At 44.1% G+C, this 14120-nt stretch overlaps 1 protein-coding gene across 1 annotated transcript in view; it reads left to right on the top strand.

Moving 5' to 3' along the window:
- Positions 1-8269: 8269 nt before the first annotated feature.
- UNC5B (unc-5 netrin receptor B) overlaps positions 8270-14120 on the top strand; it is a 184591-nt gene continuing 178740 nt past the window's right edge. The window contains exon 1 of the mRNA XM_088144363.1: positions 8270-8644. Within this exon, the coding sequence (XP_088000489.1) occupies positions 8554-8644 (91 nt within the window). The 5' untranslated portion in view covers positions 8270-8553. The remainder of the gene's footprint in view (positions 8645-14120) is intronic.

The following is a 14120-nucleotide window of genomic DNA, read 5'->3' as shown; positions in this document are numbered from 1 at the left end:
TCCATTGAACATTCAGGTCCATCATGGTTTTCGGTGTATCATTAATAACTGTGTCAAGAAAGAACCCAGAGGAAAGCAAGGCGCTTAAAGGGAGAAGCTGAGCCACGAATTAAAACTGCTACACAAAGCTAGTCCTCAGTATGGGGAGATTCAGGGTAGTAATTAAGCGATTGCTTCTTTGCACAGCCCGTACTTGGAAAGGAGAATAAAAGGTGATGAAATTGGAATTTAGGAGGAGGAGGAGGGCAGGAGGACTTTCACTGCACCAAAACAATCCATTCACTTGGATAGCGTTGCCAAGAAATGGCATATTAAATGAAAGGCTTAAAGACAGTTTAATTAAGAATAGAAAAGGAAGGAGGAGTTTATAAGTAGCCAGACAGCCACTTTGAGACCACTGTATTTTATTCTCCCCACTGTTCCTCATGATCCAGTTGGGTGAGCACATTTTGCCTTTCCAGGCTGTTTTGATTCCTATTAAGCTCCCTCCCTCCCTCCCTCCTTCCTTCCTTCCTTCCGAAAATCATGGGATCGCCCTTAGCCTGCTGACACATCTCTCTTGTGCTCAGGCGTGGCAGGTTGACAGTACGGTATTAGAAGTGGCATCCAGAGAATGTGTTCGTTTTTTTTATTAATATATTGGATTCTTAAATATCTCTGAGAAAGATTTAGACTGCATGTTTTAGAACGCAGCCCTTCTGAACTGCAAGGTGGCTATGAAGGGTTCGTTTTCAAAAGAGAGAATTGCAGAACCCTCAACGCTTTTGACTGGCAGATTATATCTTCCATGGATGCTGTCCCAGTCATCTCTGTTTTTCTCTGAAGTTGGCGCAAGAATGTTCTGATGATTCTGCCCTACGTGAGGACGGTTGCTACTCTCAAAGATTTGTTTGGTAATGGGGCCAAGTTTCAGAATCTGTTTTAGTAATCCAGAACTCACTTCTTTTAAGCAGGCTGGTCTAATCTTTCTTTTTGGACAAGGTTTTTAGGACTGAGATGTTCCATTGGTTCTTTTAGATGCTGGCTCTCACTCTTATTTTTGTCTCTGTTTCTTGTTTTATCTGTATGCTTAAAAACATTTAATTGTGCTCAACTGTGGGAGCATGATATGCTTGGAAAAGGTTGGAGGCTATTAAACTGGGCAGAGCTCACGTATTTGTTTGTTGCATTAACCTAAAACAAACAATATTACAGTAAGCTATAATGTGGTTTGGGATTGGCTTACCAGGCGATGTGAAGTGGTTTGTTACCATGGTGACATGGACCATAGTGGTTTGTTAACCATGGTTTATCACAGGCTCTTTAGTGACCAGGGTCCCGCTGGTTAGGGCAGTTATGCAGGATGGGGTGGGTCATGCCATACACACGACCAGTCCAAGGATTATCTGCTTTTGTTGTTGTTAAGCTGCTTTCAGAGCTTAACAAAATGCTAAGCTTCTGACTGCTACTGATTTCCAGCAATTATAATAATAGGGCTCATGAAGGGAAAAAAAAAGTGTAATATTTAGTTTTGGGGCCACAGGCTGCCTACCCCAGATCATGACTTAACTTCTGATATGAGCCCAGCCATTACAATTATTCAGCTACAACTATGAGTTAGTGTGACACATAGACCCTCCTCTGTACTTAACACTCTACATAATGTTAAGAGATGGAAGCGAAGTCCCTGTTCAGACCTTGCCTCTGAGAAGTATTTGTTAGGTAGCCTTCAGCCAGCCCATCTCTTTCAGCCTCTCTGTGCCACCTTACTGGGGTGATGGATCCTTGGATGGGAGGCCACCTTCGTATTCCAAGGCTGAAGGTAGACCAGGAAATTAAAAAAAAAAAAAAATTGGGAAAAAGCAATGGCAGATCACATCCATATCAAACCAGGAAAACTGCACAGGCCCCTGGATAATTATCTGAGAACATATGCCACCCTTAGATTGCTAGAACTAACCTCCTAAATTCCAAAAACATGTCTTCCTGGTTGGGAGACAGCTTGAGAATCCACGTAAGCAGCTACTGTATATTTCATGGTACAAGTCCATCACTGAATCTACCAGTGTTATTTTTCTTCTTTTCTTTGTCAGGGGCAGCAGGGGGAGTGTGAGAGGAAGGTTCTCAGCTGGACTAAAGCAATGAAAGAGGAGAGCCGAAAAACAGCCTGAGGTTGTTTTTGTTGAGATTTTTGTTGAGAAAATGTCACCAAGTTAAAGATCTTACACCCTTGCCACTGATTTGACCAAAACTGACACCTCATCTCCTCCACACAGCTGGATTTCATTGTGGGAAGGGGTGGAGTCAAACAAACAGCAATCTTTTCATGGTTCTTTCACGTACCATACTGTGTAGCATGGTTCTTAATTTCCTGAAGGAAAGGCAGTATATAAGTGAAATAAATGGATGTTATGTGTATAACTGAAACCTGAAAAAAAAAAATGATCTAATTTACCTGGTGATATGTGTGCATTGCCACAAAGCTAGATCTGTTGCTGAGATTCATGCTGGAACGTGTCTTGGGTGAATCTCCATGTAGGGAAAACATTTGGCTGAAGTAGCCATCTTCACAAGCTTCTGAAGGAGATTTCAAACAGTAGCAATGGCTTCTTCAGGTTAATCAGTCCCATCATTGCTCTTCAGGTTTCAAAATCTCTTTGCAAAAAGCAGTAATTTCTCTGTTTACTCAGGAGGAAGATGTATTTAAAAGTAATCAACAACATGCAAACAGCCTCTTCTTTTAACCTTCATGTTGTCATCTTTGTAAAAAGCAGTCTGTGAATTCCCTTCCTTCCTTCCTTCCTTCCTTCCTTCCTTCCTTCCTTCCTTCCTTCCTTCCTTCCTTCCTTCCTTCCTTCCTTCCTTCCTTCCTTCCTTCCTTCCTTGAATTCTTTCCCACCTCAGAATATTAATCTTGTCTGCTTTCATCCGTCATAGACAAAACCTAATTCAAATGCTTCCTGTACTTGAAGAATTTGGTGACCTCTATTTCCCTCCATGATATAATAAACACACTGGCTCGGAGCAGACCAATTCCCAGCAACTAGTAAGGGTGGGGGAAAGCAAGGAGGCTGAGGGAAAAAATAATGTTGTATTACTGTAAACGTGCTCCAGATTGCATTCTTATATTCAAAATCCCATCTTTAAAAAAAGAATGGGAGCAGAAGGAAATGTTTACTTAGGGATGCTGAATATTAATAGGCTGAGCTATTCCTCTGTTGCTTCCCTACATATGTCAGATCCACATTTCCTTTTCTCTGCATACACACGTTTGGTGTAATAAATTTGTCCTCTGTGAAACAGTCCTCTGTTGGCAATGAACAAGAAGAAAAGAATCTGCCAAGCAGTGCTGTCACCCTTTGCCCAACTATAACAATAACTAATCCATTCATCACAATAAATTGAGTAATATCTCAGTTTTGCTTACTAGAAAAATGGGAGAATATTCTTAACAATCTTCCCAACAGGTGATCCAGCCAGTCCCCCACTGAAAGTCACTGGATTTTTTATCAGGGTGTAGGAACTCAGAACTGGGTGTAACGGGCTGAATCATTCTTTGCTGGAATCACACCTAGCCAGTTCAGTTAGAAAGTTGTTTATTTCCAGAATATTCAGACCAACATTCAGACCCAGATGTCTTGGTTCACTAAATCCAAAGGCAGGCAAACTGTCTTTGCAAAAGATTCAATTCACACTGCAAATATAACAAGGAAGAAGAACCTGTGCCCTGTCCCCAAATTAGCCAGACAGTTCCTAGCAAATTCACGAGAGTGGCCAATGATCAGCAGGAAACAACTGTCTTCCATTTTGCAGTTGAAAGAGTGGAGCTCCTGTTGCTGATTATTATACTTTCCCTCTTTCTTGTTGTTCATAATGCTGGCATCTCTCAGCTCTGATGTAATGGACGGTAGGAATAACCTTGAGGAACAGGAGGAAGAGCCACAAACGAGGCAATGGTCAGATAAAAGAAATTTGAGTTGGAGGCAGACATGTAATTTGAGAAAGTGTCTCAGACTTGACGCTTCCTAGTTCTCATGAAGATAAAGGGAAGGAGGAAGAAGCACATTCAGACTTACAAGATTCTGTTCCTGTAACCCTATAATGAAAGTAGTATTAGCATTCATAACTTTGGTTTCCTACTCTGGTCTGCCTCGAAGGGCTGACCTCCTTTCACTTGATCCAAGGGGACAGAGCTTTAGCAATTCTCTTACACATGTAAAAAAGGGGTGGGGTTTTGGTCATATGGTTGTGGCCACTTTCTTGATTTTTTTTGACACACACACCCATGGACACCACTGGTGCCAGATGAGCAATTTGGACATGGATGTTGGACAGGTTAAAGCATTCGTTTTTGCACTCCCAGACTGGAGTCCCTTGGATCAGCTGTTGTGTTCTCAGCATTTCACGATCACCTGCAATGTGTGACTCAACTCTTGGGTTGGTTCTAAACTGTTTCACAGGTTTTGGAGGATGAAAACAGGAGTGATGTGGAAGTGTCCTCGGTGCCCTCTAGTGTTTCAGCAGCAGGTGCCCTCCCACACACCCCTTCTTCATAACACTACCTCTTTGCTTTGCTTGCCAATTTGTCTAATAAAAGATTCTGGAGAATGTGAACACTAATACAAGAATTCTTTAATCATTTCTTCATCTGGAAAATTGCTATGTCATCCTTCTTTTAATAGCTCCAGCCAGCTTACATAGTACATAGTAAAGACATCATTAACCTCTACTGAAAACAAAACAGAATAAAAATAGTTGTAAAATTAAAGCTAAACCAGTGGGATGAAAAGCACTAGGAAAAGAGATATTGAGTGACTTTAGAATCTAATACAGCTTTTTCCTTAATAAGAGTTTTCAAATGCAGTGTGGTATAGTATTAAAGGTGTGGGACCAGGAGCAGAGAAACCCAGATTCTAATCCACCTCCAATCATGGAAACTCTGTATGTGATTTTGGGCCAGTCTTCTCTCAGCTCAGCATATCTCCCAGGGCTTTTATTATGGAACAGAGTAGGAGTTCTTTGTATTCTTCCTTATGCTCCTGTACAAAAGGTGGGGAAAACTCAAATAAATAAACAAACAAACAAATGGAAGAAATAGCCCATTCAATTCAGAGGAACTTTTTTCCACAGTTGATTAAGATCACAGCCTTGCTTGACAATACAGTAAGCCTTCTTGAGTTCACAACTGTATTCCTAGATTGATCTAGATAGGCTGATCAAGGTAGCAGTTACTTCCTTGTAAGGATTTCCCAGTTCTCAATTGCAATATTATTCCACAAACTCTAACTCTCAAAGACCCAAAATGTTATGATTGTGGTGACCCCTCCTCTTTGAACACTCAGCAATTGAACCAACTCTTCAGGCCTTTGGGAGTTTTTTTCTGACAAGCAGTTACTTCCTGTTGCGTGTGCCGGAGAAACAGCTAAAAGTTGCTCTACAGGCAGAGCAATAACTCATAGGCCAAGAGTCAAACCACTTCATGGCCTGTGGAGTTTACTACACAGCTGGGCAGAAGAGCCAGGACTGCATTCAATAGGTTTTTGAGCAGCAGCTGTATGCTAGTTGTTGCGTAGGTCTCAGAGGGGGATCACACCCATCCAGAGAAGTGGAGAACTTGTATTAGAGCCCAGATGCAATGAAGTCTGAACAGAAATAAGAATAGCTGAGCACCGAGGGATTTTTTTGGGTCTCTCAGTGGTGTCTTCTCAGAAGCAAGACCCACTTTCAGAGAGGCTTACTTACTGGGTGTCAAGTTGCAACTGAAGTGCACATATTTAAGCTAAGTGGCACCTATTTTGTGTGTATGTATGTATGTATGTATGTATATGTATATATATATGACCAGCCTGTTTTCTATTGAACTGCCTGACACATCTCTTTGATCAAAGCAGAAGGACAGAACAATAATAGTTAGCACCAGTTGAAGCCAAAGACTGAAAGTGCTTCTTCAAAGGCCAGTGAAGAGGGAAATAAATGCAGTGCCCTCCCCACCACTGAATTCTACCCAAGCCAGAAGATAAGATGACTGTCTGTTCCCTCCACCCACAGTTCCAAAGCCAAATTAGGTTGGCAACCGAATCTCCCTTCAGTGTTGGATTGCTTCACTGCTAGGATAATGTTCTCTGTCTGATAACATTTCTGAGATCAGCAGGCTAATCTACAGGTTACAGGAGACAGTCTGTCCTCCTCTCCAAGGAAAGAAGCAGAAGAAACATCTTGGAGACAGTAACTGCTACCCCCAAGCCCAGCGTTTTCCAGTCAAGAACATTGCTTCCTTCTGCTTAAAGCAGTGTTGTCCAAACTTGGCCACTGTAAGATGAGTGGACTTCAACTCCCAGAATTCCCCAGACAGCCATGCTGGTTGGGGAATTCTGGGAGTTGAAGTCCACTCATCTTAAAGTGGCCAAGTTTGGACAACACTGGCTTAAAGGGTGGGGAACTTCTGGCCTTTTCATTGTTTCTGAACTACAACTCCCAACATCTCTCACCACACCTGCAGGGCCCAGATTCCTTGTTAGATTTATATTCCTCCTTGTCCCTAGGAGCTCAAGAGAGCAGACATCATACTCCTTGTTCCTCATCTTAGTGGACTCCTTGTAGAATGCTACATTCTGGGAGAAGGCAAGGGCATACCATTTCTGTACTCTGGCCAAAAAAGTAGCTGGGTTGAATATAGGCATATAGTCACCAAGCATTAAGTTCAGCTCTTCAAAATCTTTACCTTTATCAACAAAAAAGCAGCTTTCTGGTTGTTCATTCTATGCATCTGTGTGTGCTACTTTAATGAAGTAAACATCTCTCCCATACCCACTGAGAGTGCTTTTCCAACTCTTTTAGATTAAAATTCAGTTGATATAATGTAAAGAGAGGAGCAACACTTGCCTTCCACCAACATTGTAATCTTTAAAGTTTATACTCCAGGAAGTATATGATCTCCCCTGGACCTTTTTCCCTCTTCTGTTCATCAGAATCTCAAGGTCTATCCAAAAGGACAGCACAGATTTGGTCAAATGTATAGGCATAGACTACTTCTGGTTCTTATCCTACAGCTCTGGCATTGGCTGTAATTCTTAACAATAACTGCAAATGTTTCTGTTAGGTCTGAATCTAGGAAAGACGCTCATAAGGTCTGAATCTAGGAAAGACGCTCATAACTCAATCCCATTTCATCCTTTCTCCATTGTAGATCTTAGTGGGAAAGTGTTCTATGTTGTTTAGTAAAACAGTTCCTTGAGGTCATTGCAGGAGAAGAATCATGTCAGTCTATGGTGGCAAAAATCGGGAATGCAATCAGATTTCTGATTTTTTGCACCCTTGAAGTCAGGGCGTCAAGCTAGTTCACTGGATATAAAAATAAACTATGTTAAATGTGCATTGTTTCAGCCCATCTGATTCTTCATTTATCTTTGGCAATAAATCACAGATAAATTGTCAGCATATCCTAACTTGAGGTGCGGGCTTGTGCCTACAAGGAAGAAGCAGCTGTCTTTAGGTGAGCATAGAATCAGGGAGTCTGGTTTTAATGTACTTATCAGAAGCTACCTTGGATTAAAGAAAGCACCTGGCACCCAGGGTCACCCCTTGGTAAGAAGACCTGTGGGAATGACCACAGCCCGAAATTCTCTTTAAATACAATTCACCCCCGAATCACAGTATGTCTTGCTCCTGGACGTTGCTTCCAGGTGCTCTAGAAAAACACCATTTCTGTACAGTATGTTGCTTCTGCTTGGTCACAAAGCAACTTCATTGTGGGGATCGATGGCATTTTACGGATATCACGCTTTGGGGAGAGAGCCAAAAAGCACTTGTTAGATTTGCCGTCTGTCCGGCCCAGTTTATTAGAAGCCACGCCGAATAAGGCCAGCGTCCAAGCGTGGGGAAACGACTTGCAGAACACGCGACGACGGCTTGCGGGTCTGATCGCGAACCGCCAAGCCAGCGCGGGGAGAGACTCCAGCTCCGCGGTTTGCGAGCCGCGCGGCGTCGCCGCGTTTTCCGCCCAGCCCTACCTCGTCCTGTGAGTTTGTGGGCCGTCGCGAGCTCCCTCGCGCCCCCCTTTCGCTCGGTTCGCTCCGGCGCTCCGCCCGTCTCTGGCCTCCCCTGCGGAGCCCCGCGCTAGTTCCTCTCGCTCCTGGGCTTCTCTGCGTGCGGGACACCTTGGCATTGTCGAAAGAGGCTGGGCAGCGATCGGAGGCAAGAAGTGGCTCGCTGACAAGAGCCACGGCGGTCCGGCGAGCGAGGAGGAGCCTGCAGGGATGCGAGCCGCGCAGCAGCCGCGCCTGCCTCTCTGACCCGCCGGCTTTGCTGTGGTACCAAGTTGGCAGAGTGAGGAGCGCCGCAGCCTGGCACGGACGGAGAGATCCGGCGGCGGAGGGACCCGCTGCCCCAACTCGCCTCCCGCTGCCTTTCTGGCTTAAAAGTTGTGGGTTGCCGGAGGAGGAGGGGGAGGAAGAGGAGCGGTGGGGCTTCGTGTGGGGAGGCTGGAGCCTCCTTCGGAGAGGAGGGCGCCTCTGGAGACCAGCGAGAGGAAGAGCGAGGGAGGCGCCGGCGCCGCCGCCGCCTTAGCCGGGCGCGATGCCTTCTGCCTGGAGCCGAGGAGCGTCTGGCCCCGGGGTGATCGCCCTGCTTCTGATGGCCGTTGGCAACCTGAGACTTTGCCATGCAGGTAAGCCCATCCGCTACCATCTCGGCCCGGCTCGTGAGAACGCGAGGAGAAAAACACGCGTCCTGATAGCTGCGCTGCTTCTCGCGGATGCTTCATTCCGAACTCGGTTCCAAGGGGGGAACGGAAGGGGCCGCCTTCCTCCCCCGATCTGTAAAGTTTCCCCTGGGCTCCCCGGCCCTCATCTGCCCCCCTCGCCCGTTCCCACTCCTATTCCCATCCTATTCCTCGTCTGGATCTTGCTTCTTGCAGCGGCGCCGCTAACGCGCCCCGGACTTTAAGAACAGGTTTGCGGACCCCAAGAGAGACCCGGCGTGGGGGAAGCCGAAAGGCGGAGGAAAAGGTGCCTTGCGCGCTCCCTGTCCCGAGTGGCTCCCCTTCTTCCTTTCCTCGCTCGGTAAAACCCCAAAGTACGCTGCGCTGCAGCCGCGGCTTCTTTTGCCCGCGGCTGCGAAGGCGACGTTTCCTGCAGTGCTTGGACCCGGCGGGGAAAGCGGGGAAAGGAGGACGCGCGCTTAGGATTTCTGGGACCCAGCGAAGGAGGCGCGACTTACGGCTGCGCGCGCGGCGGGGACCAAAGGGAAAAGCGGGGGAGCGGGGGGTTTCCAAACGCGGAGAAGCGGCGGCGACAGAGCTTCGGCTCCGCAGCCCGACCCTGCTCCGACTTGCTTGGGAAGTTCCGCGCGGTCTGTTCGCAGGTAGGTGCGCGGAGGAGCCCTAGAAGCGGAGTTGGAGAGGCCGTGAACTGGCAGGGAGGCAAACTTTTTCTTCTCTGCATGTGGAACAACCCCGCTCGGCTTGAAGGGATTTGGGGGCTGCTTTCGGTGACTTGGGGTGTTGTCCTCGGAGGTCTGCTTCGGCTTGACTCAGTGCTGCGGGCATTTGACTGGGAACATTACTACCAGCTCGCTTCAGCTCTTCAAATATAGGGTGAACCCGGGCTTGGCACAAGTGCCAGAGATTTTCCTACTGCCATTTATGTTCAAAGATGTGCGGTTGGCCTCTAAGCTTCTACATCCTCACCAGGCAGACATAGTAACCACGTAAGGTTTAGAATGAGGGATATCTGATTATTAAAAAAAGAAAAGAGAAGAGAAGGTGTAAAATTTTCCTGATACTCAGGTTCTGACTTAATCCACCATTGTGGCTCTGGTACTTTTTAAAACAAGAGAAAAATGAACAGGGCACACTTGTAGGTCAAGGAGTGAGAAATAATATCATGGCTCTTGGGAAAATCTGGACTTTTTAAAGAGTGTATGTTCAGAACCACACAATGAGGGGCCCGATATCTGCAGGGTCTGTTTGCATTGTGTAGTAAAGGTACAGAAAAAATGCCAGGAGAATTAATGTTGCTACCTTTCCTTTCATTCAGGGGAAACAGGCTAGAATGGAGCCCCTGGTTCCTGGGATGCATTTTATTTGACAGAACCTTTGATCTGACCTTGTTTTGCAAAATAGCATACTTCAGATAAAGCTGGGCTGCAAAAGTCCAGTTGGCCACTAGATGGCAACAAAGTTTTCTGTACCTCTTTGCTGCTATGCTATGATTGCCCAGATATGGTAGTTCTCAGACTGGACTGCTCATCTGAGTTGATCCGCTGACCTCAGCCTGCTTTGGCTGTGTTCAGCTGCAGCCCAAATGCACATTTCTTTCCTCTGGAGAGGAAGAACTTTGAACTCAAGGGGACTTAATTCTAATACAACTGGAATTAACTTGGGATCCACAGGCTATAATCTCATCCTGTACCTGTTTACCTTGAAGTAAGTCCTGGAAATGATTTTTGATTTAGAAGCAAATCCAGTGGAACATATAAAGAACTGATTCCTATTGCCATCTCAGAGAGCTTTAGGGTTGAGGTCTATCAAAATGGCCAGGGGATAAATTTATTGGGAGAATTAATTCCACTGAATTCAATGAGACATACCTTGGGGGATGCATTTAAGAATTACACGTATGTGTGTCTTTGTGTTATAAAGCCAAAGAAATTGTTGGATTTCGCTTTAGTATAAAACTTGGAGTGGAGTGTCAAAATGGGGTGTAAGGGGAAGATGGAATGGTTTCTGCAAATGTATTAAATGGGAAGAAACCCAAAAATTTTAGAGTGTCCGTTTTTTAAAAACATACATGAGCTCTTTCTGAGTCCTTAATTTCTTCAGATTATATAGCTGAAACAATGATGGTGTGTTTAATAGAGATAATGATTTTGGTGGAAAAATATGGTCACAACCATTTAGTTAATGAAGATATGCTGCTTTGGTTGAAATGGTTTGAGTCTTTCACCATAAATATATCAATTCAGTAGATATATATTTGTTCCACCCCTCAAGAATATTTTTTCCTCAGTGGAAAGGATGATTTTGAGCAAAGTGAAAAATTTAATGTTCTTCATTTTTTTAACTCCCTCCCCTCAATTTAATCTCTGGTGTGAACTGAGTAGAACACCTTTATTTTTTATTTCATGTTCTCTTGATAGTAGTTTAAGGACAGATTCTTTGGGGTGGTCCATTCAGTATGAAGCCAAGCCATTCTGACAAGATAATCCAAAGACAATTTTGGTGAAAACTGATGATGGATGAGAATGTTCCTAATTGCTGATAGTTACTATGTGTGTTGAGCAGCTGTTACTAAGTACACTGGATGCATTGTTTATAGGGTGCTGTTTGCTCTGGTTCCAAAGAGCTGGCTTGTAATTAACTGGAATCAAATTATAATTTGTATTGAGTCTGGTACTTTAAAGATCTATTTTGAAGTTGCAGTTAATGATAGAGGGAAAGGACTGAGAATGAGAAGAGCACAGTGTTTAAAGGGATTCTGGAATGTAAAATAGGACTTCTGCTGGAAGAAATTCTCCTTGTACATTTCTAAATATGCTTTGTTATACAGCTGAAGAGGGCTGAACTGAAGGACCGACTTCTCCCAGAGCATGGTCTTCATTTGCATCCCAGTCATCTGCTAGAAGATAGGAAAAATGGAGAGGATGGTGAAGGATAATAATAAAACTCCAATTTTGAAGTAGGAGCTTGGTTCCTTAAAAAAAAAAAACAATCATACTGTCTCAAATAACCTGATTTAGGGATAAATGACAATAGGAAAGAAAGAAAGGATAGGATAGAATAGTATGAGTGGCTTTTAGCTGCTCCTGCTGTTAACTCCAACTTTGAGCTGTATTTGAACCTTATTGATGTTCCCTTTTGCTGGCTGAGCAAATGATAAGCCTGTTGAGCAATCCACTCTTTTATTTAATAGTCATGCTAAGTGGAACTATTGCTTGAATTTCAGGCATCAGACTTCTTACTGTGGAAATGACATGAAGACAATAATAATTTAAACTCTTAAGAAGTGCTTTTTCTGGTTCTCCAGCACTACATCAAATACCAGCTTGAATTACATTTACCCCATGAGGGTATATCCAGTTTATTGATATAGGGACAGGCTTTTAACTTTTCTAACCTTTTTGAGCAAGGACTAGTTTTCTTTTTAGAATGTAGAGAAATTGTAATGCTTGTACTGTGGAAACTTGAAGCTTTTCTAAATGTATACACTTTTGTTGCTTTGCCTCTTGTGTGTCCTCTATCCCTGAGGTTCTTCCAGTTGGTCTACAGCAGTGTGTCTCAAACTTGGCAACTTTAAGATGTGGGGAATTCAACTCCCAGAAGATTCCGGGCTGGGGAATTCTGGGAGTTGAAGTCCACACATCTTAAAGTTGCCAAATTTGAGAAACACTGGTCCACAGCAAAGTGATGCCTGCAGCTAAAGCTTTCTGGGTATCTGCAGAATTATAGTTCTGGAGGGCAAGAAGTTGGGGAAGGGTGATGCGTACCAAAGGCATGCTTGCTCTCTTGCTCACTCACACACAAACACACACCTGTGCTTGAAATAATAGCATCACTAAGCATGCACAGAGATGGTTCTCTTAATTCCTGAGCCAAGGCTGTCCAAGCATTTCTTGAATTAAGAGGTAGGCATTTAAGATAAATGTCTTCTTGCTTTGTGCTGATCCCATTCTGGCAATTTGTCATTGGATCTAGATACTATATGCTATCTGTGCAGTGTAACTTTACAGCATGGGAGGCAAGAAGAGGGTGATGTGAAGTTTCCTTTTAAGTGTAGATACAAAAGGATGTCCTTGCCTGTGTATCTCACAAGTCAGGAAACCATAAAATCTGATGGCTGCAGAGTTTGGGACAGATCCTCGCAATAAATGTGAAGGGTTTGGTGTTCCCTGACAGGCAGTGACAGGCCAAAGAATTTATAAGTTTCCTTGAAAAGGACTTTGAAGCCTCTTTAACTTTACTGGCCATTTTCCTTCCTCCTCGTAAAAGCACAGGGAGCCTGCATAATGCAATAGGCACCACAATGTGTCACCAGATAATTCTGCAGCTTTGGTCTGCTCATGGCCAGAAGCATCTTGGGGCAGACATGTCTTGTGGGAGAATGTTGAAAGGGAAAGCTTGTTTTTACAATATAATTAAAATGCCAAAAGAGTTTGCAGAATATACCAACTTCAATCATATGTGCAAACCCTGCTACCCCCAGCCTGGATTTTCCAGTTCCTATGTTCCAGATCTTTAACATAAGAAAACACTGATGCTTCTCTTCCTTAATTAACTTCTGGGCTAACCTTATATATTGTTTGTATTCTGGAAGTTCCTGATATTGAAATACAGTAATGAGTTCCAAAATTCCACTGCTACTTCCCTGCCTCTATTTTCATGGAAGTTGAACTAATCCAGCTGTAATGATGGGACTTCATAATTTCCCAGCTGGTTTGGGAGGGGGGCACCAGCTTGGGGAAGGCTGAGCTAATAGCTCCACACTGCTGGGCTGTTTACCCAGAATGAAGAGCAAGAGACTCTTCCACCTCTTCCTTTTACCACTAGGAAAGGGAGAACGATCATTTGTGGAAGTACAGGGTCAGGAGGCAAAAGAATCAAAAGAGTTCATGTCACTCATTTCCCAGAATTCAGCACTTTGGTTCTTCCTCCCTAAGAGGGGGATTGGAGCTGAAGTCCCACATACTGAAGGAACATCGTTCTTTCTGTATTAGAGGGATCTCCGGTCAACTCTTATTCTCTGGCTGAAAGGAATGTCTAAACACAGTTTGCTTTTCCTGCTTCTTCTGTTCCTAACTGTATCTCTTAATCTAAGTAGTCACTTGTAGACTTCTCCATAGAGAATGTTGCTCTATCCCAGTGTTTCTCAACCATGGCAACTTTAAGATGTGTGGACTTCAACTCCCAGAATTCCCCAGCCAGCCATGAATTCTGGGAGTTGAAGTCCACACATCTTAAAGTTGGCATGGTTGAGAAACACTTCTATACAGTAGGTGCTATGGCTCAGTTCATGTTCTGGCAGGAATATTTATTTGGTTCATCTCTTCTCTACCCATATCATTAGCTACAGAGGTAGTGAATGTGGCTCCCAGCTAACTGTTATTCATCCTGAATTACTATGGGCTAAATGTGATTTACAAAATGG

The sequence above is a fragment of the Python bivittatus genome, unplaced genomic scaffold, assembly GCF_059951505.1.
Source record: "Python bivittatus isolate LINGU-HERP-01145 unplaced genomic scaffold, Pbiv_v1 ctg000400_np1212, whole genome shotgun sequence".
Taxonomy (NCBI): Eukaryota; Metazoa; Chordata; class Lepidosauria; order Squamata; family Pythonidae; genus Python; species Python bivittatus.
The sequence above is the reverse complement of the archived record's forward strand: the minus strand, read 5'-3'. Positions and strand labels throughout refer to the sequence as shown.